This window comes from Marmota monax, unplaced genomic scaffold, assembly GCF_021218885.2.
Source record: "Marmota monax isolate L192 unplaced genomic scaffold, Marmota_monax_Labrador192_F-V1.1 WCK01_AAM20220418_F8-fsc00078, whole genome shotgun sequence".
In the NCBI taxonomy this organism is placed as follows: domain Eukaryota; kingdom Metazoa; phylum Chordata; class Mammalia; order Rodentia; family Sciuridae; genus Marmota; species Marmota monax.
In genome coordinates, this window is record NW_026694865.1 from 6226963 (window position 1) to 6253294 (window position 26332).

Sequence of the window (26332 nt, forward strand, 5' to 3'; positions counted from 1 at the left end):
GCCGGGTCTCGCCGGGCCGCGGGAACTCTGCCGCCGGCGCTCGGCTCGGGTCCTGCGCGCGGTACCGACGCGTCCGCCCCAGGGTGCCAGGACTGCCGCTCCCGGGGGCCCCGACCGGCGGGAGCGCTCTTCGGGACCCGTCGGCCCAAGACACGTGTCGCACTCACCAGTGTCGCCATGTCCTCGGTGTTTGGAAAGCCCCGTGCGGGCAGCGGGCTGCAGATCGCGCCCCTCGAGGTCAACCTAGCCATCCTGGGGCACCGCGGGGCGGGCAAGTCCGGTGAGTGGCGCGGGATTGGGGAGCGGAGGGACGGGGAACGTGCGGTGGGAACGGGGCGCTGTGGACTTGTGGGCTTCTTTTCCCAGGAGGGTTGCGTGAGACCTTGTGCTTTCCTTCATCAGGGAATATTAAGGCCACAGTTAAAAGTTCAAAGAGGGCCCCTTGGGCTGGAGGCCAGCATCCAACAGGTCCCTTTGCTGACACTCATCAAGATATCTCTGGATATCAGGATTTCCCCACTCCACACCCCAGTTCCTGGGGATTCCTGGACAAACTGCACATTCTTATCAAACCAGACCCCTCTATTAACTTTCTGGAAATACGCTGGACTGCGGTCCTCCGTGCCTGGGACTTGTTGATGAACCAAGGTCTTGGGCTTCTACTAAGATAATTTCTGTCACCACTGAACTCTGCCTTCACCACTCTGGCATTTGTCGCCATAGGCAGAGAAACCTCAGAAAAAGGGTTTGCCCCTCTGCCTGCCATTTTAAGTCCCAGACAGCTGAAAGTGGAGGGCAGAGGAGGGCTTCTCCACTGGCCGTTTGTCCAGTTAGAGCCATTAGTGAACGGCCAACAAGAGCTTAGTAAGCTGTAGGCTCCCCACTTTCCAGGGTGTTCTTTGAGACTCACTGAGGGTGTTACTTTCTGATTTTGAAGCCAGCCCCTCTGACTTAAAGAGGGGACTCGGAATCTGGTCATGCAACCAGAAAGATTTGCCTTTGCCCCTTTGAACATTATTCTGGAACTCTGTCACTGGTACAGTTTAGCCAGAACTACATGAATGAAGGAATTTACATTTTAAAATATGTATCCCCTGGGTATTAGTTTCCAAATGGACACTGGTAGGAATCCTAGGAAAGAATTTTAAGGATTTTCTCAACAATATCACATTACTTTTTAAGAGCCCAGTGTAATAAATAGTTGGCCAACCCCTGCCTTTATGTGGCTAAACTCTGAGCAAAATCAGAAGCCTCTTGATGCACCCCACCTGGGAGAACTTCGTGCTAGAGTTTTACATTCTGCCGAGATACCCATGAGGGGTGTGGAGGCCAAAGAGAGAGCCAGGATCTGAGATGTGGAGGATAGGCACTAGAGTGTTAGCTCAGGACAGGGATCTTGCCAGGCCCTGGGGACTTCATACCCTCCCAGGAATGGCTCACTGCTCAACTCTGCTCTTACTGTCTCTTTGGCTTGCAGCCAAAGCTGAAATAAATGCCCCAGCTTCAGAATCTGTGTGACTTGTCCAGGGTGGGGAACATGTCCCTTCTTCTGGGGTCTCACCAGGCTGACCCTACAGTAGCTGATTGCAAGGGTCCTGATCCCTGAGTTAGGGTCTACACAAAAATTCCTAAGCCTTGCCTCTCATTGTTTTTCTTGCCATTAAAACAAAACAAAACTCAGGGTGCACCTAGTGGAACTTGGCACCCCCTATTTCTATGTTTTTCTGAGCTTCTCAAACCAACTCCTCAGCTCTCCAGTGTGGTTCCCCACAAAAACTTAGCTTGGTGTCAGCCAGGGGTCACAGAAGTTTAGATAAGGCCTCCTTAAGAAGGGCAGCTTCCAGGGACCCACAGCCAGGCACTGCAGGCGAGACTGAGGCCACCTTTTTCTGCTTCTTGCAGCCCTGACCGTGAAGTTTCTGACCAAGAGGTTTATCAGCGAATATGACCCCAACTTGGGTAAGAAACCACTCTTTCCTAGACCTCTGGCTGCTTGTGCCCCACCTGGAGCACTCCCCTGGGACCTACCCCGTGGGTGGGCCCTGATGGGTACTGCATACCTGGGGGCAGAAGGGAGGAGTCACCAGGATCACCCACCCCATGGAGGGAAATGTTTTAAGTGTAAGAAGTACCCCTTCCACAGCCCACCCTAGACAACTTAGGGGTTGACCCAATTCAGAGAATTGTGAGAAACTGATTTGCCCCCAATTTTGAGGTATGATGAAAGCTGGGAAAAAAAAAAAAAACAGACATAGGAAGATATCCACATCCAAAAAGATATTGTTCTTTAAGATGATCACTCGGTGTTCTTTTCCAGAAAAGCTGAACCACATGAAAAATTCTCTAGTGATGCTGGCTTCTGAACCAATTTTTTTGAACCACATGAGTAAACCAGCCTTGCTTTTTTAGCTGTATCATAGCATACTGAAAAAAAGGGATGCCCATCAGAGCTGGGTTTGAATCCTGGCTCTGCCACTTATTAGCTGTGCAATTTTGAGGAAGTCACTTAACCTTTCTGGGCTCCTGTTTCCCATCTAAAATGGGCATCAAATATCTATCTCAGAGAATTACTATGAGGATTAAAGAAATAATGCATGTAAAAGATCTGGCCTAGAACTTGAGCCAAAGTAGATTCTCAATGTATGTCCGCTCTTCCTTCTTCCTCAATGGCTTCCCATGCATGGCATCTGAGATTCCCTCAAATGAATCATACCAGTGTTTCTGAAAATTATTTTTAGCAGTAGGACCTTTCTCTAAAATAATCTCTTACATGGAACCCTAATACCCGAGACAAATAAAAGCAGAATTTTGTTAGTATCAATGTAATTTTTTTTAAAGAGAGAGAGAGAGAGAATTTTTTTAATATTTATTTTTTACTTATTGGCGGACACAACATCTTTGTTTGTATGTGGTGCTGAGGATCGAACCCGGGCGGCACGCATGCCAGGCGAGCACACTACCGCTTGAGCCACATCCCCAGCCCAGTATCAATGTAATTTAAAGCTCACATTTATAACATTGTTATTATGAATGTCCACTGACACAGTGGGGTGTCTGAATGACCTTAGCATTTTGAAAATGGGTGTTGGATTATTTCCCCATTCACAAAAATTGAATAAAGCATTGGTAGGACTCCCAAGGGCTCTCAGAGGAAACCCAGGGCTCTGTGACACAGGTTGAAAACGCCTACAATGCAGCACTGCCCACAGCCTGCCCTGATGGCTGACTGGAGGAAAGAGTTCCTGAATCCAATGGTGCCCATCAGCCCCCCAGTTCAGCAGAACTAGGGTACAGAGGAGACCCAGTGCCAGAGCAGGGGGAGTCCTTAGAGCCACTTAGTCATCAGGTTTAAATTTTTAAAAATTTTTTTTCTTTTTTTAAATTGTTTTAATTACACATGACAGTACAATGATCTTGACATATCATACATTTGAATCAGTATTTTTTTCTTAAAGAAAAGAATCCCTTCTTCCAAAGAGATCTTAGAATGGTAGTCGTCAACAGGGAATGTGGAGGGCTTCCCTGGGTAAGTCAGGGGGTGGGACAGGTGGTGAGTTAACAGTCCTCCAGGGGTTTGTTCCTCACAGTTGTTCCTTAGCACAGTTCCTTGGTGCTGCACGGGAGGGAACAGGTCTGAGGAGCCAAGTTCACATGGAGAGGCTGAGGGGAGCCCCTTAGATCAGCAGAGGCCAACCCCTGAGAGAGCAGGACGCAGGGGGCAGTGGTGTGCTGGCCGGGGCAGTGCTGAGTGTGGCGGGGTGGGAGGCAGGAAGGAAGAGCACAGGAGCAGGCTGGCCATCCGGGAGGGACCCAGCAATTCCCAAGGGCAGTGCCTCAAAAGACTTTCTGCTTAGTTCATCTGGTGCCTGGGTCATGCTTACACCAAAAATCACTCCTTGTGTATCTGAAATTCAAAGTTAACCACATATCCTGGATTTTTTCTGGCCACCCACTTCCAGTGTCCCTCCTTCCCTGCCCCCAATCCATTCTTTTCACACAGGTCCCACCAGATGAGCCCATTACAGAGCTGCTTTGAGCTTCCTGATTGAGTAATTGTGGAATTCTGACCTATCGGTGGGATGTGTGGTCACACTGTCTGAGGGGGGGACAGCAGTTCCGCAGTGGTTAGTCACCTTGGCCTTTAGTCTCTTGCTTTGCCGAGACAGTCTCTGCTCACACACGCTGGAGGCCACTACCATTCCTCAGAGGATCCGTCCTGTTGCTGGAACAGCCTACACATTCCAGCCACTGTCCCATTTGCTGGTTTCAAAATATTTTCCCTTCATTTATAGTAATGACAACTTTTTAAAAAGCATCAAAGAAACTAGGGGACCAGAGCCTTTCCTCCTGTGGAGAAAGTTCTGGATGTTCAGGGCAGAGCGAGTGTCAGGAAGAGTGTCAGGAAGATGTTGCTAGAACAACTCCTCAGCTTCCTCTAGGGTGTCCTGAAAGCGTGATCACATTTGGGAGCCTCTTGAGGGGGAGACTTGTGCTCATTTCCAGCACAGTACTAGGCACAACGTAGTGCTCTTCGCTGTGATTTTGTTTTTGGATTACCAAAAACAAAGAAGAGAAGAACTCCTACAAATGTCATCCCCATTGTATAGGTTGAGAAACTGAGGCAGGCAGGGCTCAATAATTTGCATAGGATCAGGAGACCCCCCTCCTCAGGTCTTCACTAAGGACAGCCTTCTGCTATAGAGGGCTCAGAGCCAGAGGTCTATGTGGCACTGGGCTCTCTGAGCCTCGGTTTCCCCATCTAGAAGATGGGACTAATAAACTGGGCTCTGTCTGTGTTAGAATCGTGCTTTGTGACAGGCTGTCACTCTTATAGCCAGTAGGAACTGAAGATTTAGTGCCTATGCTGACCCTCGAGTAGGGAGCCAGTATCTCCAGGGAAGGTTCTCCTCTCCCAGAAAGGCTGGGGCATCTCACCTGGCTTAGCCAGGGGACAGTGCCTGCTTGTCATCCCATCTTTGCCTTCATCCTGTTCCAGCAAGGACATAGTTATCATTTCTGAAGCAGCACCCTATGCACACTCTGACCAGAATTTCTTTGGTGCTTTTTAAAAAGTTGTCATTACTATAAATGAAGGGAAAATATTTTGGGAAAGGACTCTTCTCTCAGCACTGAAGTCCACAGAATATTAATTAGCACCTGTATTTAGGGAACCAGAGTGCCCCAAGTCAGGGAAGACTACGTTACTGTGAATGGGTAAGGATCCTCACAACCCCGCCTCTGAGGCCAGTCACCTCCCCGTAAAGGGGATGCTGGACAAGATGCCCTCTGAGGGCATGTCTTTCTACAATAAAGATACAGCTAACTCAAAAGGCTGTTGGAGTTGGGGGCAGAGAATGGCCAAGTTTCAGCTAACACCATTTACTGGGCTGGGCAGGATACTATGCCTGTTTGGAGGGAGTCCCTAAAAGGGGCGCATTGGACAACGTTGGCAGGAAAATAAAGATAAATCTGAGCAAGATGTAGGCATCTAGGGACAGCTCTTCTTGGGCCAAATATAGTTAAACATTTGGGGCATATTTTCCATTCGATTTTTTTTTTAATTTTTGCATAAGAACAGCTATTTATCCAAGTCCCCAAAGCAGGCTGGGGACGAGGAGCTGTCTGTGATTCATGCTGGATGCTGGTGGACCTGGATTGTGTCCAGGCCTGCTTGGCTGCCAGCAGCCCTCAGAGAGAAGTGTTTGACTGCATTCATCCAGGGCTGGGGTGCTGTTCTCACAGAGACTGCTGCCGGGAAGGCAGAAAGCAGCCCAGTTCTACCCAGAGGGGGCTTGGGGTGACATGCCACAGGGGCATCCAGGGAAAGGTGGGAACCTAGTGCATTCACATACATGTGCCACCTGCACAGGGGAAGATTAGGAGGAGAAAGACCCATTGCTAATACGGCAATGATGTCCTCTATGCATTCGGACCACTGGCCATTTGCTGCTTTCTTAGGTTGGAGGTCATAAGAACTGAAAACAAAAAAAGTAAAAAAAAGGAAAACTTGTGAAATCCAAATAAGGTCAGTAGTTCAGTTCATAGCACCGTTTCAATGGCAGTTTCTTGGTTTGGAAACTGTACTGTGGCGGTGTAATGTGTTAACGCTGGGAGAGGAGTACACGGGAACTCTGTAGCATTTAGCAACTTCTATGTGGGTCTAAAACTATTTTAAAAGTTCACCTAGGAATGTGAGCCTGCTCTGTTAATTTTGGAGGTCCACAGTCCCCACTGCCCTTTCCAGGCATTTATGGCTGGCCAGGCCCCATGCCCAAGGGTCCATCAAGTCCTCACGCAGCTTTGGGAGATGGAACTATTAAATGTGCTAATGCAAGGACAAACACTTAGCACTGCGCTTGGCAAAGGGCAAAGACTTGGAAACTATTAGCAATGTTACTATATTATTCCCATTTTAAAATGAGGAAACAGCCCCCAGGAGTTGAAGTGATTTGGCCACTAAAAAGTAACTAAGATTGGCCGGATTTCAGATCTTCAACTTAAAAATCTTCTGCTGTCATGTTGACAAAGACTATTTGTAAAACCTCCTTGGAACTTCTTTTTTTTTGAATTTTTTTTTTTTAAGTATATGAGGTCTCAGATATTTTTTAAAAAAATATTTATTTTTTAGTTTTCGGTGGACATAACATCTTTATTTTATTTTTATGTGGTGTTGAGGATCGAACCCAGCGCCCCGCGCATGCCAGGCAAGAGCGCTACCGCTTGAGCCACATCCCCAGCCCTCCTTGGAACTTCTAACGGAGGTCTGATGGCCCTCCCTCCGTCCATGTCATGTGGGTCTCTTTTTCCTCTTCTCCCACCAGGGGCAGGAGATTGTCCTTGGGGGTTCGAACAGGCCTGATGCTGTGGTCAGAGGGGCAGAGGGTAGAGAAGCTGGGGCTAGGGGGACTGGCAGTGCAGTTCCTGAGCCTCTTCTGCCACTGGGGCTCATGGTCACACACTCAGCCCTGCTGGCTTTGTGCACAGGCACACAACACAAGCTGTCCTGGGGTATGTTATATGAGTGGCCTGATGCTCTGAGCCCTATAAGCAAAGTAGCATCTCTTTGGTGGGAGGTTCTCCTGTGTCCCCCATGAAGGTGAGAGTAGTCCCAGCTCCTCTAACCTTGTAGCCTCTTAAGGTCCCCTCAAGGCTGCACAGGGGGAAGCTGGGACATGGACCCAGTTCATTATAGAGTGGCCTGCCCTGCCTCTGATCTGCCTGACCGTCTGTGTTGCAGAGGACACCTACAGCTCTGAGGAGATTGTGGACCACCAGCCTGTCCATCTGAGGGTCATGGACACTGCAGACCCGGTAACGTTACCCTCATACCCAAGGAGGGCCAAGAATCAATGCAGCCTTCTGGGAAGTCCTGGCCTCAGAGGGGAATTTGGATCCCTTTTTAACCTCCAATTTGCTGCATGACCCTGAATGACTCCCATGGGCCTGAATCCTTCATTTGCTACCTGAGAGGATGGGATGGAACCTGGGGGGACCTGATGATTGCTGGTATCAGCTCTGATGTCCTGTGCTATGGGGCATTTTGGTCACATATGCAGAGACTGGCGCACACCTATTTATACAGACGTCCCTGATGAGAGCCTGTGGACCCAAGTGCCTCCAACATATCCCCCTCCCAGTTTCACCCCCAACTCACCAGCACCTATTAAGATCAGATGCCAGTTACTCTCAGAAGTCAAAGGGGAAGCATGAACCTAACCCAAACCAGTGGTGCCCAGGGATAGCAGGTCCCTATAGGGGCCATGCCAGAGTCTTTGGCTTTGGGCCCAAGGGGCCAAGGTCTCCTGCTCTCTGGCTGTGTGGTGGGAGGGAGGTTCGTGAGACAATGTCTCCTTTCATGCCAAGCCAAATCCACACTCAAGTGCTCCTTTGAAAAAGGCTGTGCTGGGGAACAATATACAAAGACCTGGGAGTGGGGGTAGGGGGCAGCTCAGGTGAAGGCCTTTACCCCCACCTTCTTGCCCCTGAGGGGGGGACTCCTCTTCTTCACCTCAGGATACCCCCAAGAACTGTGAGCGCTACCTGAACTGGGCCCACGCTTTCCTGGTAGTTTACAGCCTCGACAGCCGCCAGAGCTTTGAGGGCAGCAGCAGCTACCTGGAGCTGCTGGCCCTGCACACCAAGGAGACACAGCGCAGCTACCCCACTCTGCTGCTGGGTAACAAGCTGGATATGGCCCAGTACAGGTGAGAACGGGCAGCATGGCCCTCGCTCCAGAGCCCACACTCTATATTTGTAAAGGCAGAGTGGCATCTGCAGGCATTGGTTAGCAATCCCCCTGGAAATTAGGAAAAAGGGACGCTGGGCATTGGTCTCCCAGCAGACAAGGAGAGACAGGGAAGTGTATCTGGGCCACACAGGAGCTGAGTTTCCCAGAAGTCAGGAAAGAAGCCACTCCTATCCTCCTGTGTCTCTGTGGTCTGTCTCAGCACCACCCTTTCTTGCTTCAGTCGATGTGACCTCTGGTCCCACTCCTAGCAGCTGACTGGTCATTCAGTGCCCAATTCCAGAGAGGAGATCTGATTGACTCCTCGGGTCAGGTGTCTGCTCTGGACCAAGAAGCTTCTGCCTCACCCAAGCGCAAGCCCTGGGCTCACTCCTCCAGTTGGCTATGCTGAGGGCAGGATCTCTCAGAGAGGCTTGGACTTGAATCAGAGGTCACAGACTGGGCCAAAGGGCAGATGACCACAGAACACTGCAGCCATATTTTGCTTGGCTGGCACAGTGTTTTAAAAGTTCTGGAACTGGAATGCTTTGAGGTGGGGCCTGCTCCCTCCAGCTCACCAGAGGCCTTGCCCCACTCCCCGTCCTTTATCTCACCCTCTTCACACATTCAAGTCACCTGCCTGGCTCTGAGGCATTGGAGACAGTGGTGCCTATACTCGATGAGCAATCCCACTGGACTCTCCACCTGCCCTGCTTGTGGCTGCTCTCTCCTGATTTCCCAGGCCCCAAAGGCCTGTGACTGGCGTTAGCAGGGAAGAGACCTTTTGTTCAAAATGGGTCAGATAGGCATTGGCAGGAGGGAGTTGTTTTTTCATGAATGAGGTCACAGTAAGGCCTCTTCACAGGCCACCCAGTCCTCAGACCCAGACAAATTCTTGTTTCAGGGAATGCGGAAAGTCATGTGATGTTAAAAACACCAAGGCTGTCTTTGAGGAATTGCAGAACCTGTAAGGAGGGGGTCAGAAGACTGGATTGTGAATAGGCCAGATTTTAACATGGGGGAGAAAATTACAGACCACTATTTTGACCCCAGTCTTTGCCAAAGGGGATTGTCTAAAAATGGTGTGGGATTTTAGCTAATATGGGGCTTGAGTGAAACAACATCGGTTCCCTAGGAACATGCTGTGACAATTCACCTCCACTTCCTTCTTTGGTCAAGGCCCAGCATTGGTAGATCAGGGCTCCCTGGCACATTGACTCTTTCAACTGAGCATTTGTCAGTGTCTCCATGATTGTCTTGCAGCTGAGAGAGAATGGGGTTTAAGGCAGTAGTTTCCAAACCACTGACAAAATGTTCACTAGGCTGCAAACAACAATTAAAGAAAAGAGTAATGTCATGTGCCTGTATCACCCCCATGTGTATATGTTTTTGAAAATTCATTATTGAAGCCCCCACAGTGGCAGAGTTGTAGACTCAAACTCATCATAAAAGCAAATATATCCAGTTCTCTTTCAAAAGGGGATCCTCAGGAAGCAGTGAGCGCACAGACAGAACACCAGCCCCAGGTGGGAAGTGATTAGATATTCTGCCCCTGACCCTTTTGGTCCCAGTCACTCTCTCTCTCTCTGATGCTCCCACCCACTATAAAACAGTATGCTGGGCAACTAGCCTAACTCCTGCCAAACTAGTCTCGTCCCACCACTACGCACCCTAGTGTTTCCTCTCATCTCACGGGCTTGCCATTGTCCTCAGGAGTGGTGGGTGGGACCTTCAGCAGTGCCCAGCAGTCAGGTGGTGGTCAGAAGGATCCAGCCAGGGGAACCTTGGCCTCAGCCTTCAGGGACCTCCACCACTTCTCTCTCTCCACCTCACCTACCCAAAAGCCCATTTTTTTTTCACCTCAGTTCCCCACAGTTTTCAGGTCAGAAGCTTCCAGGACCTTCCCAGTTTCAGATATCTATCCTGTCACCTCAGGAGGCGGTGTCAGACCCAGCTGGAGTAGGGGTTGTTCCTCCTTCCTGTTTCCCTCTGCTAACCACAAAATGTCATCACCCTTGCTCTCTCTAACTCTCTACCCAGGCAGGCAGACAAAACTCCCCATGAACCCTGAAAGCTATGCCCTGGGTCACTTCTGTGGCCCATTTCCTGACCAAGGGACCCACGTTGGGATAGAGGAGAGATGGGACTGAGAATGGTCTTCTTATTCTGGCCATTGACAGGTCTAGCAGCCTCTTACACTCCTGCTCCTTCCTGAATTCTGGCTTTGGCAACATTAGCTAGCATTTATGGAGCACACTCTCTGTGCCAGGATTGTTATGCACTTGACACTAATTATATTTCTTAATTCTAATACCCCGAGAGGCAAATGATGTCATCCCATTGTACCGATGAGCAAACAGAGACTCAGAGTGATGAAGATGGGCAGAGGCGCCCAGCCAGAGGGTGGGAAGCTGGGCACAGGCCCCACTCTGCCTGACTCGGAGCAGCACGTTCCTGACTCCCTGCCTCGCCCTGCTTTCTCACCAGGCAGGTCACCAAGGCCGAGGGTGCGGCCTTGGCTAGCAGGTTCGGGTGCCTGTTTTTCGAGGTGTCTGCTTGCCTGGACTTTGAGCACGTGCAGCACGTCTTCCACGAGGCAGTGCGAGAGGTGAGGCGGGAGCTGGAGAAGAGCCCCCTGGCCCGGCCCCTCTTCATCTCTGAGGAGAGGGCCCCTCCCCACCAGGCCTCACTTGCCACCCGGCACGGGCTGGCCAGCTGCACCTTCAACACTCTCTCCACTGTCAGCCTGAAGGAGATGCCCACCGTGGCCCAGGCCAAGCTGGTCACTGTGAAGTCATCCCGTGCCCAGAGCAAGCGCAAAGCTCCAACTCTGACCCTGCTGAAGGGCTTCAAGATCTTTTGAGAGCCCTCCTCAGGAGCCCTGGCTTGACTGCTGGGCAGAGCTGCAGAATAGGGGCTGGTTTGTCACCACCAGTTTTTCCTCTGATGGACCTCACCCTCTGGTGGAAAGCTGGCCCCACCTCCAGCACCAAGCAGTGACCCTACATTCAGTTCATTGTGTGAGCCAGAGGGACAGGCAGGGATGCTGTTCCTGTTCCTGTCAGACCTCGGTTCTCACGGTAACCACTACACCTGTGACCCTGGAGGGAAAGAGCTACTGCGACAGCTCAGAAACCTGGGGTCAGCCTTGAGCAGGAAGAAACTGAAGTGTCCATCCTGCTGCCAGGATCCCTGCCTGCCAACTGTGGACCCTAGTGGATGGACAGCTCTGAGAGGCCCTGTCCCCGTGAAGGCAGTAGAGATGGCCCTGAAGGCCTAGCACCACCTAGTGGAGGGGAATGGAAGAGCGGCTGCTCAGAGGCCAGAACCTGGTCCTCCCACTGTCATCTTCTGACCTCATAGAAGCCCCAAGCAGCAAATTCTACAGTTTTTCCTGAAGAAAATTTAGTTAAAATAATTCTATTATTTTATCTGTTATATTATCTGGAATCAGGATACTCCCTGGGATCCCACTGTTAGCAAGAAAAGGCTCTCAGCTTGGACAGGGAAAAGTCCCAGGCAAAGGTATTTCCAGCACTTTGCCTCTCCATGCGGGTAAAAGGGAGGGGGCTGTAGGTTGCCCTGGGTAGGAAGACTAGCTCTCTCTCTCTCTCTTTTTTTTTTTAACCAACATCGGGGTCTTCTTGTACCTCCTTTGTTAAAGACAGTGTCCACAGACCCTCATGACCAGCCTCCTCAAGTTGAATGACCAAGGCTGCAGGATAGATTTGTTCTCTCTAGTGACAGTTCCCCAGAGCCCCAGGGAGCCCACAGCTGGTGGGATCAGATGCCACCTGGCGGATACTCATGGGTAGAAACAGTATACATGTCTGTAGCCTGGCTTGGCAGGACCCAGGATTCCTAGCAGTGGGTCGGAGACAAAACCTAGATCATTTGGGGTTAATAAAGCAGACTTTTGCATAAATCATTTGGTGTTACCACTGAGCTTATGGCTCAGATCTGGAATCAGGACACTCTCTGAGATCCCACTGTTAGCAAGAAAAGGCTCTCAGAGGCAGGGAGTGCAATCGTTTCCTAACTGTTTACCATGAATCCTCAGCAGATAAGCAGGTACAGGAGAGGACTCTGGTGGATAGAAGGGCCAACAAGGGAATTCTGACCCTGAAATCCTGCTCCTTCCCCTCTTAATCAGCAGTCCCAGGAGCTTGGATTGGAAACATCTCTAACATAGTTTTCAGCCCCACTCCAAAAAATGGAGAAGCTGAGGTTAGGGGGAGCCCACGAACTATTCAAGACTGCATACTGAGGGTCCTCGCCAGGGTTTCTGACCCACAGGCTGGCTGGGATTGTACACTTTACTCCAAGCCACTGTGTGTTTGTGGACCACCATTGTTTGAACAAACTATGCAATTCCAGCTGCCCACTCCCAGAAGCCTTTTAATAAAAGATTGTTTAAATAACAAATTTTAATTTGATTGAAGCTCACTCATTGAATCTGCTAATGAAAACATTAGGCTGGGGGGGGTGGGGTGGACTAAAACCAGAGACATTCCAGGCCATGAGGTGAGCTCAGGTTGGGATCCTGAGCCTGGGAGGGGAATGACACATGCTCTGAGCACTCACTGGATCTCAGTTTCTGATGGATCTGGAAGGAGGACCGTTGAGACATCTTTCTCTTTTAACTCAGGTCCCACCTGGGCCAAGTTTGGATTTCCTGAGAGCAGCATCTCTGTTAGGTTATTTAGGCTGTTGTTTTCTTTGGTTTTGGACTCATCCAAATGCAGGGCTTCTGGTGTTACCTTTTCTTGTGGCTGCATCTTTCGATTTCTGAGAGGAGAGGAAAGAGTATTGATCAGGGATGCTGAGGGAGTGGAGCAGGCCTGGCTCTCCCCAGTGGGTTAGAGAGTTTGAGGAGGAAATCCAGTGTACAGTCTGGGAGCCATTTGAGAAGAGTGGCCATGGTTTGACGTCCCTTCAATAAACAGCTTATACTTGCGTGTGCCTCACTTCATCAAATCCTTTACTGCCACTTGTGAGCCCAGCATTATTACCATCCCCCCTTACAGATGAGGAAATGTGGCTTACAGAGGTCAAAGAAGGCCAGGTGTGTGGTGCAAGCCTGTAATCCTAGCAGCTCAGAAGGCTGAGACAGGAGGATTGTGAGTTCAAAGCCAGCCTCAGCAACTTAGCGAGGCCCTAAGTTGTGGACCACCACTGTTTGAACAAACTATGCAATTCCAGCTGCCCACTCCCAGAAGCCTTTTAATAAAAGATTGTTTAAATAACAAATTTTAATTTGATTGAAGCTCACTCATTGAATCTGCTAATAAAAAACATTAGGTTGAGGGGGTGGGGGGGGGGACTAAAACCAGAGACGTTCCAACTCAAGATCCTGCCTCAGAATTTCAAAAATATATTAAAAAGGGCTAGAGATATGGCTTAGTGGTTAAGCACCCCTGGGTTCAATCCTCTTTACAAAAAAAAAAAAAAAGCCCAAGAAGCTCATACCTGAGTTGTATGCTTCAGTCTCCCCACTCTGAGTCCTGTTTCTCACCAAACCACACTGTACTCCCCAGGACTGTCAACTTAGTTAGTACAGGTCCTTGTGCTTCCACATCCTATCCCCTAAGATGCTGCAGGAAATTTCTATTTAACCTGTGTCTGTGTGTTTCCTTCTCCAAACCAGCCTATCCACACCACCAGTCCTGTGTATACAGCCCAGGCCCCCACACCTCACTCCCTGGCCCAACACCCTCATTGGCTTCCACCACCCACTTCCACAACCTGATATTCCTCCCACAAATCTGTCCTCTCTCCAAGTTGGTTTTACTTAAGATACCCCTAGAATGGAGGGGTCTAGCTCTGCTAAGAGCTGAGTATCCAGAGAATTCCTTGAGCCACAGAGGGTACAGGTCACTTTCTGTTGCTCCCGTGGATGGCCACATTGATTCATTTGACTTGCTGAGGCGATGTTCTCTGACAGGGGAAGAGGGGCAAGGCCACCTTCTTAATGGCTACCCTCCTCTGGATCATGCCATTTGCTGGTCAGCTCCAGGGGGTGGAAGTCAAGAACAATTGCTGGGTTTTCTTTTTCTTTTCTCTCTCTCTCTCTCTCTCTCTCTCTCTCTCTCTCTCTCTCTCTCTCTCTCTCTCTCTCTCTCTTTTTTCTTTCTTTCTGTTGTAGAGGGACACATCCCTTTATTTATGTTTTTTTAATGTGGTGCTGTGGATTGAACCCAGTGCCTCACACATGCTAGGCAAGTGCTTCTACCACTTGCAATCGTGATCCTCCTGCCTCAGCCTCCTGAGCTACTGGGATTACAGGCCTGCACCACCACACCTGGCCTTCTTTGACCTCTTTAAGCCACATTTCCTCATCTGTAAGGGGGGATGGTAATAATGCTGGGCTCACAGGTGGCAGTAAAGGATTTGATGAAGTGAGGCACATGCAAGTATAAGCTGTTTATGAAGGGATGTCAAATCATGGCCACTCTTCCCAACCACAACCACAGCCCAGTTGCTGGTTTCTTAACAGCTTTGTGTTCTCAAAGGACCCTGAGGCAGCATTTTGTCCAAAAAGGCAGATAGCCATGGACTCTAAATGACCCCTTCCTAGATTTCCTCTGGGAAGGCAGTGCCCCTACCTCCAGGACCACCCCAGAGCAGCTCCTCACCTGTTTGCCTGGATGCTCCTTCCCAGGAGGGCAAGGCTTATGACCACCACCACAGCCGCCAGGGCAAGGATGGAATAATTCCAAGGAGACCCTGAGGAGGGACATGCAGGACAGAGCCTTGAGGAGAGGCCAGGTGCCTCTCAGGCCCACTAACAATTGGGGCTTGGGCTCAGACCAGCTCACAGCATCGATTGTGCCCTGCTGTGGAGACCCTTGTCAAGGATGATGAGCCCTCTGCACCAGGGCAACTGCCAGTGGGCAGGGGGATGACACCATGCCTACCCTAGAGAAGCCCTGGTCTAAAGGGGGGGGGGGCAGCACTGCAGTTGGAGAATAGTGGGGGAAAGAGAGTCAGGGGGAAAAGAGGTAAGCCAAGACAAACTTCCTAGTCTCCCATTTTGCCTCCTGTGTACTTCAAGGAAAGAAAGAAAGAAGGAAGGGAGGGAAGGCCGGGAGAGGAAGGAGTGATGGTCAAGCTGCCTAGAGATGGTACATAAACTGGCTAATCTGAATTTGGCTACTCAAGATTTGACCACAGTGGGCTGGGATTGTGGCTCAGTGGTAGAGCTCTTGCCTGGCACTTGTGAGGCACTGAATTCCATCCTTGGCACCACATAAAAATGAATAAATAAAATAAAGGTATTATGTCCATTTACAACTAAAAAAATTAAAAATTTTTTAGAAGAATATTACTCAAAAAAAAATTGTCCACAATATCAAAATGAGGTGGGGTCCGGCCTCAGGACATTTACATGTGCTGCTCCTATGACAGGAATGTTCTTCCCCCATATAATCTGCATGGCCAATTCCTTCCTCTTTCTCTGCTTAATTTTTCATCTTATTACACATCATCAATACGCTGTGCGTGTTAGTCATTTACCTTGTTTATTTTCTATCCACTAGAATGCATGCTTCGCAAGGGCCGAGATTTTTCTGTTTTACTCACTACTGTAATCCTAGTGCTGAGAAGAGCACACAGTAGGAGCTTAATAAATATAGCTGTGATGACTGGGTGGCTGAGTAAATGACCACACCCTGAAAAAAAGAGGGTGAGATTCAGCCAAACCCCTCTGGGTAGCAAGACATCTGGTCTCAGTCCCTGTCCTGGAGGGAATGTGCTGACTGATGTATGGGAGGGGGCTTTGGCCAAACCCTGCTTTGTGAGTTGGGGAGTGCCACTGCCCCACCCACCAGCCAGTCCCTCACCACTTACCATCTTCTACACGAAAAACCCAAACCATTTCTTCCAGCAGCTCCTGAGGCACCACAGTGCCAGCTGGGACTCCAATAACCTCTTTGCTGAGGTCCATGTTCCTTGTCCTCGTTAGGGTATGTTTCTGGCACTGAAATCCTTAGGCCCTTTAGCCACAGCTGCTCTCCTGGCCTCTCTTGGGTTCTGGTCCCTGAGCAGAGAAGCCCTGAAGCCCCTGGAAACAAAGCAGAGAGCATGACTGGATATCCCAATGCACCTTTACCTCCCTTCTAGGCAAAAACGCAGGTTTTCTCTGGCCCAGGGTTTCAGGACCAAAACAGCCTCAGTCCAGAAGCAGGTGGGACCTGGGGCCATAGAAGTAGGAATGACTCGATTCTTTATTAAAACTCATCACATGGGAGAAGAGCAGCACCAGTCTAGGAGGGAAGAGGACTGGCCCAGTGACAAGCCATGGAACCCTGGCAGAGGTTGTATGGAATCCCTGCCTCTCTAGCCTGCCCAGCATCCCCACCCACCTCTACACCCATAGCACTCCTCAGCAAACTGTCCCACCCAAAGCACTTCATCTCCTATGGTAGCCAATCACAGGCCTTTGTCTCATGTGTTAAAGCTGAGGCTTGGCTCACCTGAGACCAAGAGCTGGGAAAAGAAGAGCCAGAGAAAAGCCACTACCTTACCCCAGGCCCGACTAGTGAGTGCTGCCTGCAGTTTGGCAACACCCTGAGAAATTTTTCTTTTCTTCCTTACCTTCCTTCCTTTCTTCCCTCCTTCCTTCCTTCCTATTTTTTTTTTTTTTTGGTACTAGGAATTGAACTCAGGGGCACTCGACCACTGACCCACATCCCCAGCCATATTTTGTATTTTATTTAGAGACAGAGTCTCACTGAGTCCTTTTTCTTTGGTACTGGGGATTGAATCTAAGAGTGCTGTAACACTGAGTTATATTCCAGTTATTTTTATTTCTTAGTTTGAGACAGAGTCTAGCTAAGTTGCTGAGGCTGACCTTGAACTCAAGATTCTCCTGCCTCAGCCTCCTGAGTTGCTGGGATTATAGGTGCACTCCACAGACTTTCGCCTATACCCTGTCCTTTCTCTCCCCCCCCCCTCCTTTCTTTCTTTGTCTCTCTCTCTCTCCTTTTTGCCTTCCATTCTTCCCAAGAACTGGAGCCTATGTTCCCTGGATAAATCCCTTCCTTAATTTGAGTTTATATCCATCCCTGAAAAATAAAGCAGGTTATCTATGTTGACCAAACCTCAGACAATCTCAAAACAGTCACAAATTTTGACATATTTATGTATTACCTTACTATTACTACTTAATTAAAAATTTCTAATATCCATAAAGAAATCGTAAAATTCATTTTGACAATATATTTGGTTCAAACCAATATTTCCCAAATATTTCAACATGTGATCAATATAAAAATTTTTGAGATATTTTATATTTTTTCGGTACCAAGTCTTTGATATTCAGTGTAAATCTTATATTTACTGCATATTCCCACTAGCCACATTTCAAGTGCTCAATGGCCACCTGTGGCTGGCAGCTCTTGTACCAGACAGCTCAGGTCTGTGCCTCAGCCTGGGGACAAGGCTTGACAGCTGGTTTTATGCCTCTGGCATAAAAGCCACAGGATGTGATAGGTAGGCCTTGGGCAGAGAGCCAGCTCCCCCCCCCCCCTCCACCTTTGGTTAATGGTGTTTAGGTGTTCTGCTCTGAAGAACAGAAGAGGAATTAAAAAGGTAGATGCAGAAATTAGGAAAGTAGAGATGAACAAAGCCAAAAGCCAGTTTGTTTTTGTTTATATGTGATACTGAGGATTGAACCTAGGGACACTCCACCACTGTAATATATCTCTAGCCCTTTCATAGAACTTCTATTTTGAGACAGGTTCTCACTAAGTTGCCCAGTCTGACCTCAAATTTGGAGATCCTCCTACTCAGCCTCCTAAATTGTTAAGATTACAGGCATGTGTTGCTGTTCCTAATTCCAAATACAGTTTTTATTTTTTCACCTGTCCAAGATTTTATTAGCGGGACCATAGCGGTCAGTCGCAGAAGGGAAGGGAGTGGAGAGAGAGAGGAAAGAGAGGAAAGAGAGGGGGGGGGGAGAGAGCCCAAACACAGAGAGGGGGAGAGGGGGAAGAGGGGGGGAGAGGGAAGGAGAGAGGGGGGAAGGGGGAGAGAGGAGGAAGGGGGGAGAGGGGGGGGGGAGGGGAGGGGGCGGGGGAGAGGGGAGGGGGCGGGGGAGAGAGAGAGCGCGCGGCACGTGCACACTAGCAGGGTGTTGATATTTATGGGCTCAACGTGGGAGGAGGAGGAGCAGGGCGAGTGGGCTGTTACTTCTTTATTGGCCGAGAGTTCGCGCCACTTCAGGGATTGGAGGTGCGCCATTCAAAGTTCGTACCATTCACCGGGATTGGAGGTGATGGTTCGCGGGTGTGTCATGGACCTGAGCTCCCGGAAGACAGCGCTCTGGGCGCCATCTTTACCAACATTCCTCCTTTTTTGGTTTTGGTTTGGGGGCGCCGTACTAGATCTGGCTACTTCCTGCTGAGTAGGGGCCTCGTTTAGAGGGAGGGAGGGAGGTCAGTTGGTTGGAGCAGAAGGGCCAGGAGGCCCCATATCCATGCACTGAAGGCATGGATTTCCTCTGGGGAGAAGTCCATGAAGTTGCCCTGCAGCTATGAAAAGAAACAGCATTAATTTCTGGCATGTCGTCCAGTCTGTAGGGCTGGTAGAAAAAGGCCTATGCCCAGGAGAAGGCAGATTAGAACATATAAAGCTGAAAACCAAAGAATATTTCTTTGGAATGGTGGGGTAGAGATGGCCCTTCAGTGGAGTTGTCATTTGGTATCTTCATCTTTCAGCACTTGGTGGAGGTTTCTTGGGATGAGTGGACATGAGTGTCGTCCAGCTCTTTGGCAAGTAGCTGGTAATCCCTGAGGAGGAAAGGTAAATCTGGGCGATTGTGGGGGTCCTGCAAGGTTGGGAGCTGTGGTGCGATTGTCCTCCGGAGGGCGTGCAACCGGTTTTAACCAATCCGCAGGCTGGTGGTGGATGTCTGGCAGGTGATCAGACAAGTGGACTGTGACAGGAACGGTTGGGCTCGGAGTTTGGGAACAGGGTTTCGCCTTGAGTGACGGGGATCCCCGTCCTGGTTTCGGCACCAATGTAGGAACGGCAGAAAAGCTCCATAAACTCAACAAACCGAAACAACCATTTATTTACCTGTCCGAGATTTTATTAGGGGGACCATAACGGCCAGCTGCAGAAGAGAAGGGGGGAGAGAGAGAGGAGAGAGAGAGGGGGGAGAGAGAGAGAGGAGAGGGGGAGAGAGAGAGGGAGAGAGAGAGAGCCCAAACACAGCTTTTAAAAGTATTAATAAGACTTGGGTGTGGTGGTGCATGCCTGTAATCCCAGAGACTTGGAAGGCTGAGGCCAGAGGATGCAAGTTTGAGACCAGCCTCAGCAACTTAGCAAGGCCCTAAATAACTTAGCGAGACTCTGTCTCAAAATAAAAAATAAAAAGGGCTGGGGATGTGGCTCAGTGATAAATGACCCTGGGTTCAATCCCTGGTATTAAAAAAAAAAAAAGTATTAATAAGATGGATCTGCATCAAGATGGATCCAGACCTTAACAAAATGCAGACAAATTATAGAAACAAAGTGGCATCAGAAGTTTTAAAATAATAGAAGTGTATTTTGAATTATATGCTAATAAACTAGGCAACCTCAATGAAATGGATAAAATCCTAGAAAAACAAAATATCAAACCATCCAAAGCAGGAACAAAAAAGTTTACAGACCAATAAATAATAAAGAAATTAAAATGATAGTTCACGACCTCTCCAAAAGTTAATCCTAAATCTGGATGGCTTTAATCATAGGTTCTAATAAGCTTTTTTTCTTTTTTCCTTTTGTTTCTTTCTTTGTTTTTTTTCCCCGATGAGATCTTACTATGTAGCCTAGATTGACCTCCAACTAGAGATTCTCCTGCCTCAGCCTCCCTAGTAGCTGGGATTATAGGCACATACTACCACCCCCAGCTTGTCTAATAAACTTTCAATAGGCAGCTCATTCTTATTTTGAACAAGTTTTCCCACAAAATAAAAAACTAGATGAGGACAATATGAGGAGAGAGCATGATAGGCCCCATTCACCTATGAAAGTGGATGCAAAAATCCTAAATAAAATCCAAACAAATCATAAATAAAATTTAAATTCAATAATGTATTAAGAAATCATTATCAAATAAATTTAATGCCAGGAATGGAAAAACAATTTGACATTAAAGTGTATCAATGTAATTCACCATATTAATAGGCTAAATGAGAAAAAATGTGATTAACATGTCTGATAAAATCTGCTAAAGGGCTGGGCATGTAGCTCAGTGGTAGAGCCTGGGCATGTACAAGACCCTGGGTTCAATATTTAAAATTCCTACATCAGGAGTTCTTATTTAATAGACATAGTTTTAGTTTTATAAGATAAAAAGAGTTCTAGGATGGCTGGTAGTGATGGTTATTCAACAGTGTCAATGTTCGTAGTACTACAGAGCCATACACCAAAAGATGTTTAAGATAAAAAAATTTGTTATGTGAAAAAAAAAAATTCTAAACCGGGTGTGGTGGCACATACCTGTAATCCCAGCAGCTCAGGAGGTTGAGACAGGAGGGTTTCAAGTTCAAAGCCAGCCTTAGCAAAAGTGAGGCACTAAACAACTCAGTGAGACCCTGTCTGTAAATGAAAGTACAAAGTAGGGTTGGGGATGTGGCTCAGTGGTTGAGTGTCCCTGAGTTCAATCCCTGATACATATATATATATATATATATATATATATATATATATATATATAACATTAAGTGGGGAAACTTTAAATATATTTGCTTTAAGGCAACAGCTTACTGACTGCACTTGACCATTGGTTTAATCTAGATCTTGGGATCTTGGCAAATACTCTAATAGAGAAAAGAAAAAGAAGTGCAAAATGGATAGGAAAGAGACAAACTTGTAATTTGCAGATACAAATTATTTACCTGGAAAAACAATTAGAATGAGTAAAAGCATTCATTAGGGTTACTATATCAGTAGCATTGCTCAGATTATTAGTGGGTTGGGAATTAGATAAAAACAAGATATCATTTGCAATAGCTTCTAGGTTAACCTAGCCAAAAATATAAATGATGTAAATCTTATGTATGATGAAAATCTTAACTTTAGAACAAGAAAAAGGTGATCTAAATAAATAACAAAAATGTCATTATCCTTGTGTCAGTCAAATTCACTGCAATTCCAATCAAAATGGATTTTTGAGGACCTTGAGTAATTTGATCTAATAGTTACACAGAAAAATAAATGTCTACAAGTAACTAAGTCAATCTTGGGGGTGGGGATGAAGAGGAGAGATTAGCCCCACCAAATATGGAGACACAATAATAAAGATTGTGGTTTTGACACAAGACCAGACACTAGACTGAGGAATCAGAATAGAATTTGAGAAAGACCTATCTACACATGGGAACTTCATATACAATATCTCTAACAACTGCAGGGAAAGGAAGAATTATAGTAGGGACTTGGAGGCTGTTTTTGCAAAAAGCACTGACTCTTCACTTGGGCCTGCAGATGCCTGATGGGTAACTAAAAGTAGGATAAAAACTTGCATCTCTGCCTTTGCTTTATTTCTGTCTCCTTTGCCTTGAACTCTGGGTCAGATTCCTGTACTTAAGCATGTTAATCATTTAAGGAGCATCCACTGAAAGCTGGTAATCCTCTCCAAGAATGAAGATGTCAAGATAAGAGTAACTTTAAGTTATTTTCAACAGATTATCAATTGCCAGCTTTACGACATCCTGTCCCAGACCCCTGGAGTGGCACCTAGAAGTCTTTAGTCATTGCCCTAAATTTATTTCCAGAAACAGTGAAGCCTTGCAAGCAGATCACCCCACGACATGACTGCCTCCTAAATAGGAGCAATCATCTCATGGGAAACAAATTGCCACCCTTTCCAGGATCACAGATCTGATAGAAACACATCACGTGAAGAAAAATGAGATTGCTCCTGAGCAGCAACCAGGCAATTTCCTAGGCATCCAAAGCAGACTCCTATCACTGCCCCCTCCGCAGCAGTAATTTTCTTAATACTGATGAGACTCAGTGCCATCAGAACTGAGATAATGATCAAACAGACCCATCTGACCAAGTCTGCTTGGCTGTGTATACTTCTTGTCCCCTTCTCTACGTAATCTTGGAGCTCATGTCAATACCCTCCAAAGACAGGACTGTAACACTTGATCTGCCTTGTCTTCCCAATGTAGTTCTACTGATCAATCCTTTCCTGCCTTTCACCATTACTCTTTCCATTTGATTTCCAGGGTGAGCTCCCCTGTGGCCTAGGACTCTAGTAACAGAATTATTTAGTAGATAGTGTAGGGAAAACTGGCTCACCATATGGAGAAAACACCAAAGAGGTGCATGTCTAACAAACTGCACTTACAAAAAACAGACTCAAAATGAATGAAAGGCCTAAATGTTAGAGGAGTAATACAAAGTCAAGGTCAGATGTAGTAGTGGCACACAGCTATAATCCCAGCTACTCGGAAGGTTGACACAATTGCAAGTTTGAGGCCAACATGGGCAATTTAGTAAGACTCTGTTTCAAAATATAAAATAAAAAGGCTGGGAGGGGCTGGAGTTGTGTGTGGCTCAGGGGTAGAATGCTCGCCTAGCACATGTGAGGCCTGGGTTCAATCCTCAGCACCACATAAAAATAAATAAATAAAATAAAGGTATTGTGTCCAACTACAATTGAAAAATAAATATTAAAAAAAAAGGGCTTGGAATATCTCAGTGGCAGATCATCCCTGGATTCAAACTCCAGTATCACAAAAACAAAACAAAAAGTTAAGAGAAGGTAAGTAGGACTTCCTAAATAAAACCATGAAAGTTCAAATCATTCAATAACAACATACATTTATGAATTTGCATCAAATGTATACAAATATTTTATTTATTTTCCTGAATAAAACTATGAAATTTCAAGCCACTCAATAACAACACACATGCATGAATGTGCATCAAAAATAAAGATACCTATTCTTGAATAAAGTAACAAAAACATTTCCATTTGGGATAAGGTACTTGCAATACTTAATACCAAGATGGGATTAATATCTAGAATACACAAAGAATTCTTGCAAATCAACAAGAAAAAATCATGAACCCCAATAGACAAACTGATGGAAGATGTAAATTGGCAATTCTCAAAGCAGGAAACTCAAAAGGCTTGGAAGCATATGAAGAAATGTTCAGGGTTGGGCTTGTAGCTCAGTGGTATAGTGCTTGCCTACTATATACGAGGCATTGGGTGTGATTCTCAGCATGGCATACTTAAATAAGTAAAATAAAGGTCCATTACTAACCAAAAAAATATTTTAAAAAAATGTTCAGACTCCTTGGTAATCAGAAAAATGAAAAGAAAAAATGAGATGCCACTTGACATCCATTGGAGATTAGCATTGTTTGAAAGCTGGATGGGGCCACCTGTTGAGGGGTTATATAGCCTTAGGAATTGAGTGATAGAGGGAGTGGCAACAAGGCAACAACCTGGAGAGAAAATTAGTCAAATAAGATGTATACACCTCCTGACACTGCAGTCCTGCTCCTGAGAATGTACTAAAGAAATCATCCTCAGGAGGGTGTCACGAGCCATCCGTGGTTTGCATGTGGGTCACCCCACATGGAAGCCTCGTGGACAGAGACATCTTGTGCCTGGAAATGGCCAGTGGACATTTCCTCTGGTCAGTTGCCCAGGGACAATGTGAATCTCTTTCCCACTCTGCTTTGGCCTACGCAGCACTTGAGGTAGGTGTGACCTGCCAAGATGTCAATCAACCTTCTGACTGCAAGACATCAAGAAGCGAGACTCCACTCTTGAAATCTTATCCCTGCCTTTGGTGTAACCCCTTAAATAAACCACCAGAGCCATTTTCCCTTTGTCTAGTTCCAGAACCCAGGTGCACTAGATCTATCAGGGGCTTCGTGTTATGTAAATATATTTCTGAGTATCTGTGTTTTGTTGTTTATTAGTTATCTGAGATTGTAAGTTTTAGGGTGACTTGGATTCCCCTGGGCAGAAAGAAGAACCCCTTCAAGAGACACTGGCTGTTGTTAATCCCCTGGAAAGGAAGGATCTACCAAATGTTTGTGAATATTCAAAATATATACACACAAGCGACAACACCTATTTTTACAAGAACCCATTTCTAAAAGGATACACATTAAACACATTAGGACAGTTGTCTCTGGGAGAGGAGGAAAATGGGAGCAGGAATGGAGATAAAAGTAATCAGAGAAATTAAACAAAAGGGTAAGGAACAGACTCACCATGAATACACAGCCTGGAACCCTGGTAAGAAAAAACGGAAGGTAAAGAGAGCAAGCCAGGTGATGTCAAGTTCATGAGCTCAGCAATCTCAGCCTGAAACAGAAATAGCCTTTGGACATTAGGTCAGACTTGTTCACAAACAACTGAATGGCCAAACTGAAAAACGGATATTAACCAAAGGACTAAATTGATACCAGTGTTTTCTCCAGCACTAAATGCTCTGAGAAAACTGAAGGAACATCAAAAGATTTTAAGGGAAAATATTTTGACATGAATATAATGCCGAGTTTTTTAGATTTTTCATGAATGATCACACGTCAAGGTGGAGATGTTCACTACCTACTTCCTCATCAGAAGGATAACATGGAAAGACAGAGTTACAGGACGGCTAACAGACGTGATCTTGTCTTCCAGCTGCAATTGACTATTCAGAACACTGTTCTAAGGATCGAGCTGGTCTATACAATCTCAGCACCTGGGTTAATTAGTAACATCAGCCACAGGCCCCTGTCCCATATGCTAATCCCCCGTGCCCACAGAGAAAGGAGTGTGGAGGTCAGGACTGACAACTGTCTCCCTCTGGGGAGTGGGATGGGGCCTAGACAAGTGGGGTGTTCACTTTGAACCCTTTGGTATTACATAGACCTTTTGCAAGTATGAACTACATTCATGACAATAAATGTAATTATAGTTTGTGATACTGAGGATTTAACCCTGAAGTGCTCTACCACTGAGTACACCCCCAGTACCTCCCCTCTTTTTTTTTTAATTTTGAGACAAGGTCTTACTAAGTTGCCCAGGCTGGCTTGGACTTGCCATCCTCTTGCTTCAGCCTCCCAAGATGCTGGGATCACAGGAGTGTGTCATCATGCCAAGCTTGTATAAAATTTTCAGTGTGTGTGTGTGTGTGTGTAGTATAATCTCTGTGTGGGGTACATGTATGTGTCTGTGTGTATGTATGGTTCTGGGGATTGAACCCATGGCCTCGCACATGCTAAGCAAGGGCTCTACCACTGAGCTACACTGCCAGCCTCTATTGTATAGCTTCTGAGACACCAATTCCAATTTTGAATATTTAATTAATGAAATGAATCAAATAAATGTAGAGTTGCAAATAGCCTGATGTCTGTGGTGGAGTATGAATTTTTAAAATGTATAATAATGTCATAATAAATACATATCAACCAGCAAAAAATCAAAATGAAGATTGTTATAAATCCAAACTGAGACTCAATCTTCCCTCACTTCATTAAATGCCCCCCAAACAAAGGAAAGTGCCAGAGGACTCATGCAGTTTACCTCTAGAGTGACATCATGTTATTACTCTTTTACTGATGAATTAAACGTCATGCTTTATTTGGATTTTATTGATTTTCTTATTAATGTCCTTTTTCCCATTCCAGGATCCCATCCAACACATCCAACATTTAGTTGTCCTGTGTCCTTAGTTTCCTCTAGGAAATCCCTGAATTTTAATCAGGGCTTGGCCATCTGCCATTGGCTGTGATTTCTGCCAAAGACCCTAGACCACCACCCCTGTGGTAGGTTGAGAACACTCACCCTGGATCCTGGTTCCTGGAGCCTTGATCTGCTGATGGGTGCAGCACTGATTTCTGTGGTGTCCTCTTCCTCCTCCTCACAGGACAGTCTCTGCAGCTGAGCTATCCCCAGAAAGGTGCACTTGTGGCCTGGTGGGGACAGTGCCAGCAGGGGCTATAGCAAATGGAGCTATAACAAATGGGCCCATCTGGTAGCTCTGCCCTTAGCATACGCCCAGACTTGTTGCCTTTGCAGTCACTCTGGGGTGACTGACCTCTTGACTGAGTGGCCTTAAATGGCAAGCAGGCTCCACCTGCCTTTCACAATCTGAA

General features: G+C 46.9%; 2 protein-coding genes across 4 annotated transcripts; one reads left to right on the top strand and one right to left on the bottom strand.

Annotated features, from left to right (window-relative positions):
* Rasl12 (RAS like family 12) lies at window positions 1-13480 on the top strand. The gene is made up of 5 exons (XM_046426622.2): window positions 1-280; window positions 1903-1959; window positions 7238-7311; window positions 8014-8204; window positions 10712-13480. The coding sequence occupies exons 1-5, from the start codon at window positions 178-180 to the stop codon at window positions 11085-11087; spliced, it is 801 nt and encodes a 266-aa protein (XP_046282578.1). The 5' UTR covers window positions 1-177; the 3' UTR covers window positions 11088-13480.
* Slc51b (solute carrier family 51 subunit beta) lies at window positions 12603-26332 on the bottom strand. 3 transcript variants are annotated; one of them, XM_058573287.1, is made up of 5 exons: window positions 26022-26332; window positions 20714-20812; window positions 16073-16286; window positions 14860-14950; window positions 12603-13012 (listed from the first exon to the last, which is right to left on the bottom strand). In XM_058573287.1, exons 3-5 carry the CDS (start codon window positions 16167-16169, stop codon window positions 12805-12807), a joined length of 396 nt encoding a protein of 131 aa, XP_058429270.1. In that variant the 5' UTR covers window positions 16170-16286; window positions 20714-20812; window positions 26022-26332; the 3' UTR covers window positions 12603-12804. The 3 variants fall into 3 exon arrangements, with proteins under 3 accessions (XP_058429270.1, XP_046282579.1, XP_058429272.1); XM_046426623.2 differs by lacking the exon at window positions 20714-20812 and having other exon boundaries at window positions 26022-26331; XM_058573289.1 differs by lacking the exons at window positions 20714-20812; window positions 26022-26332 and adding an exon at window positions 24461-24556.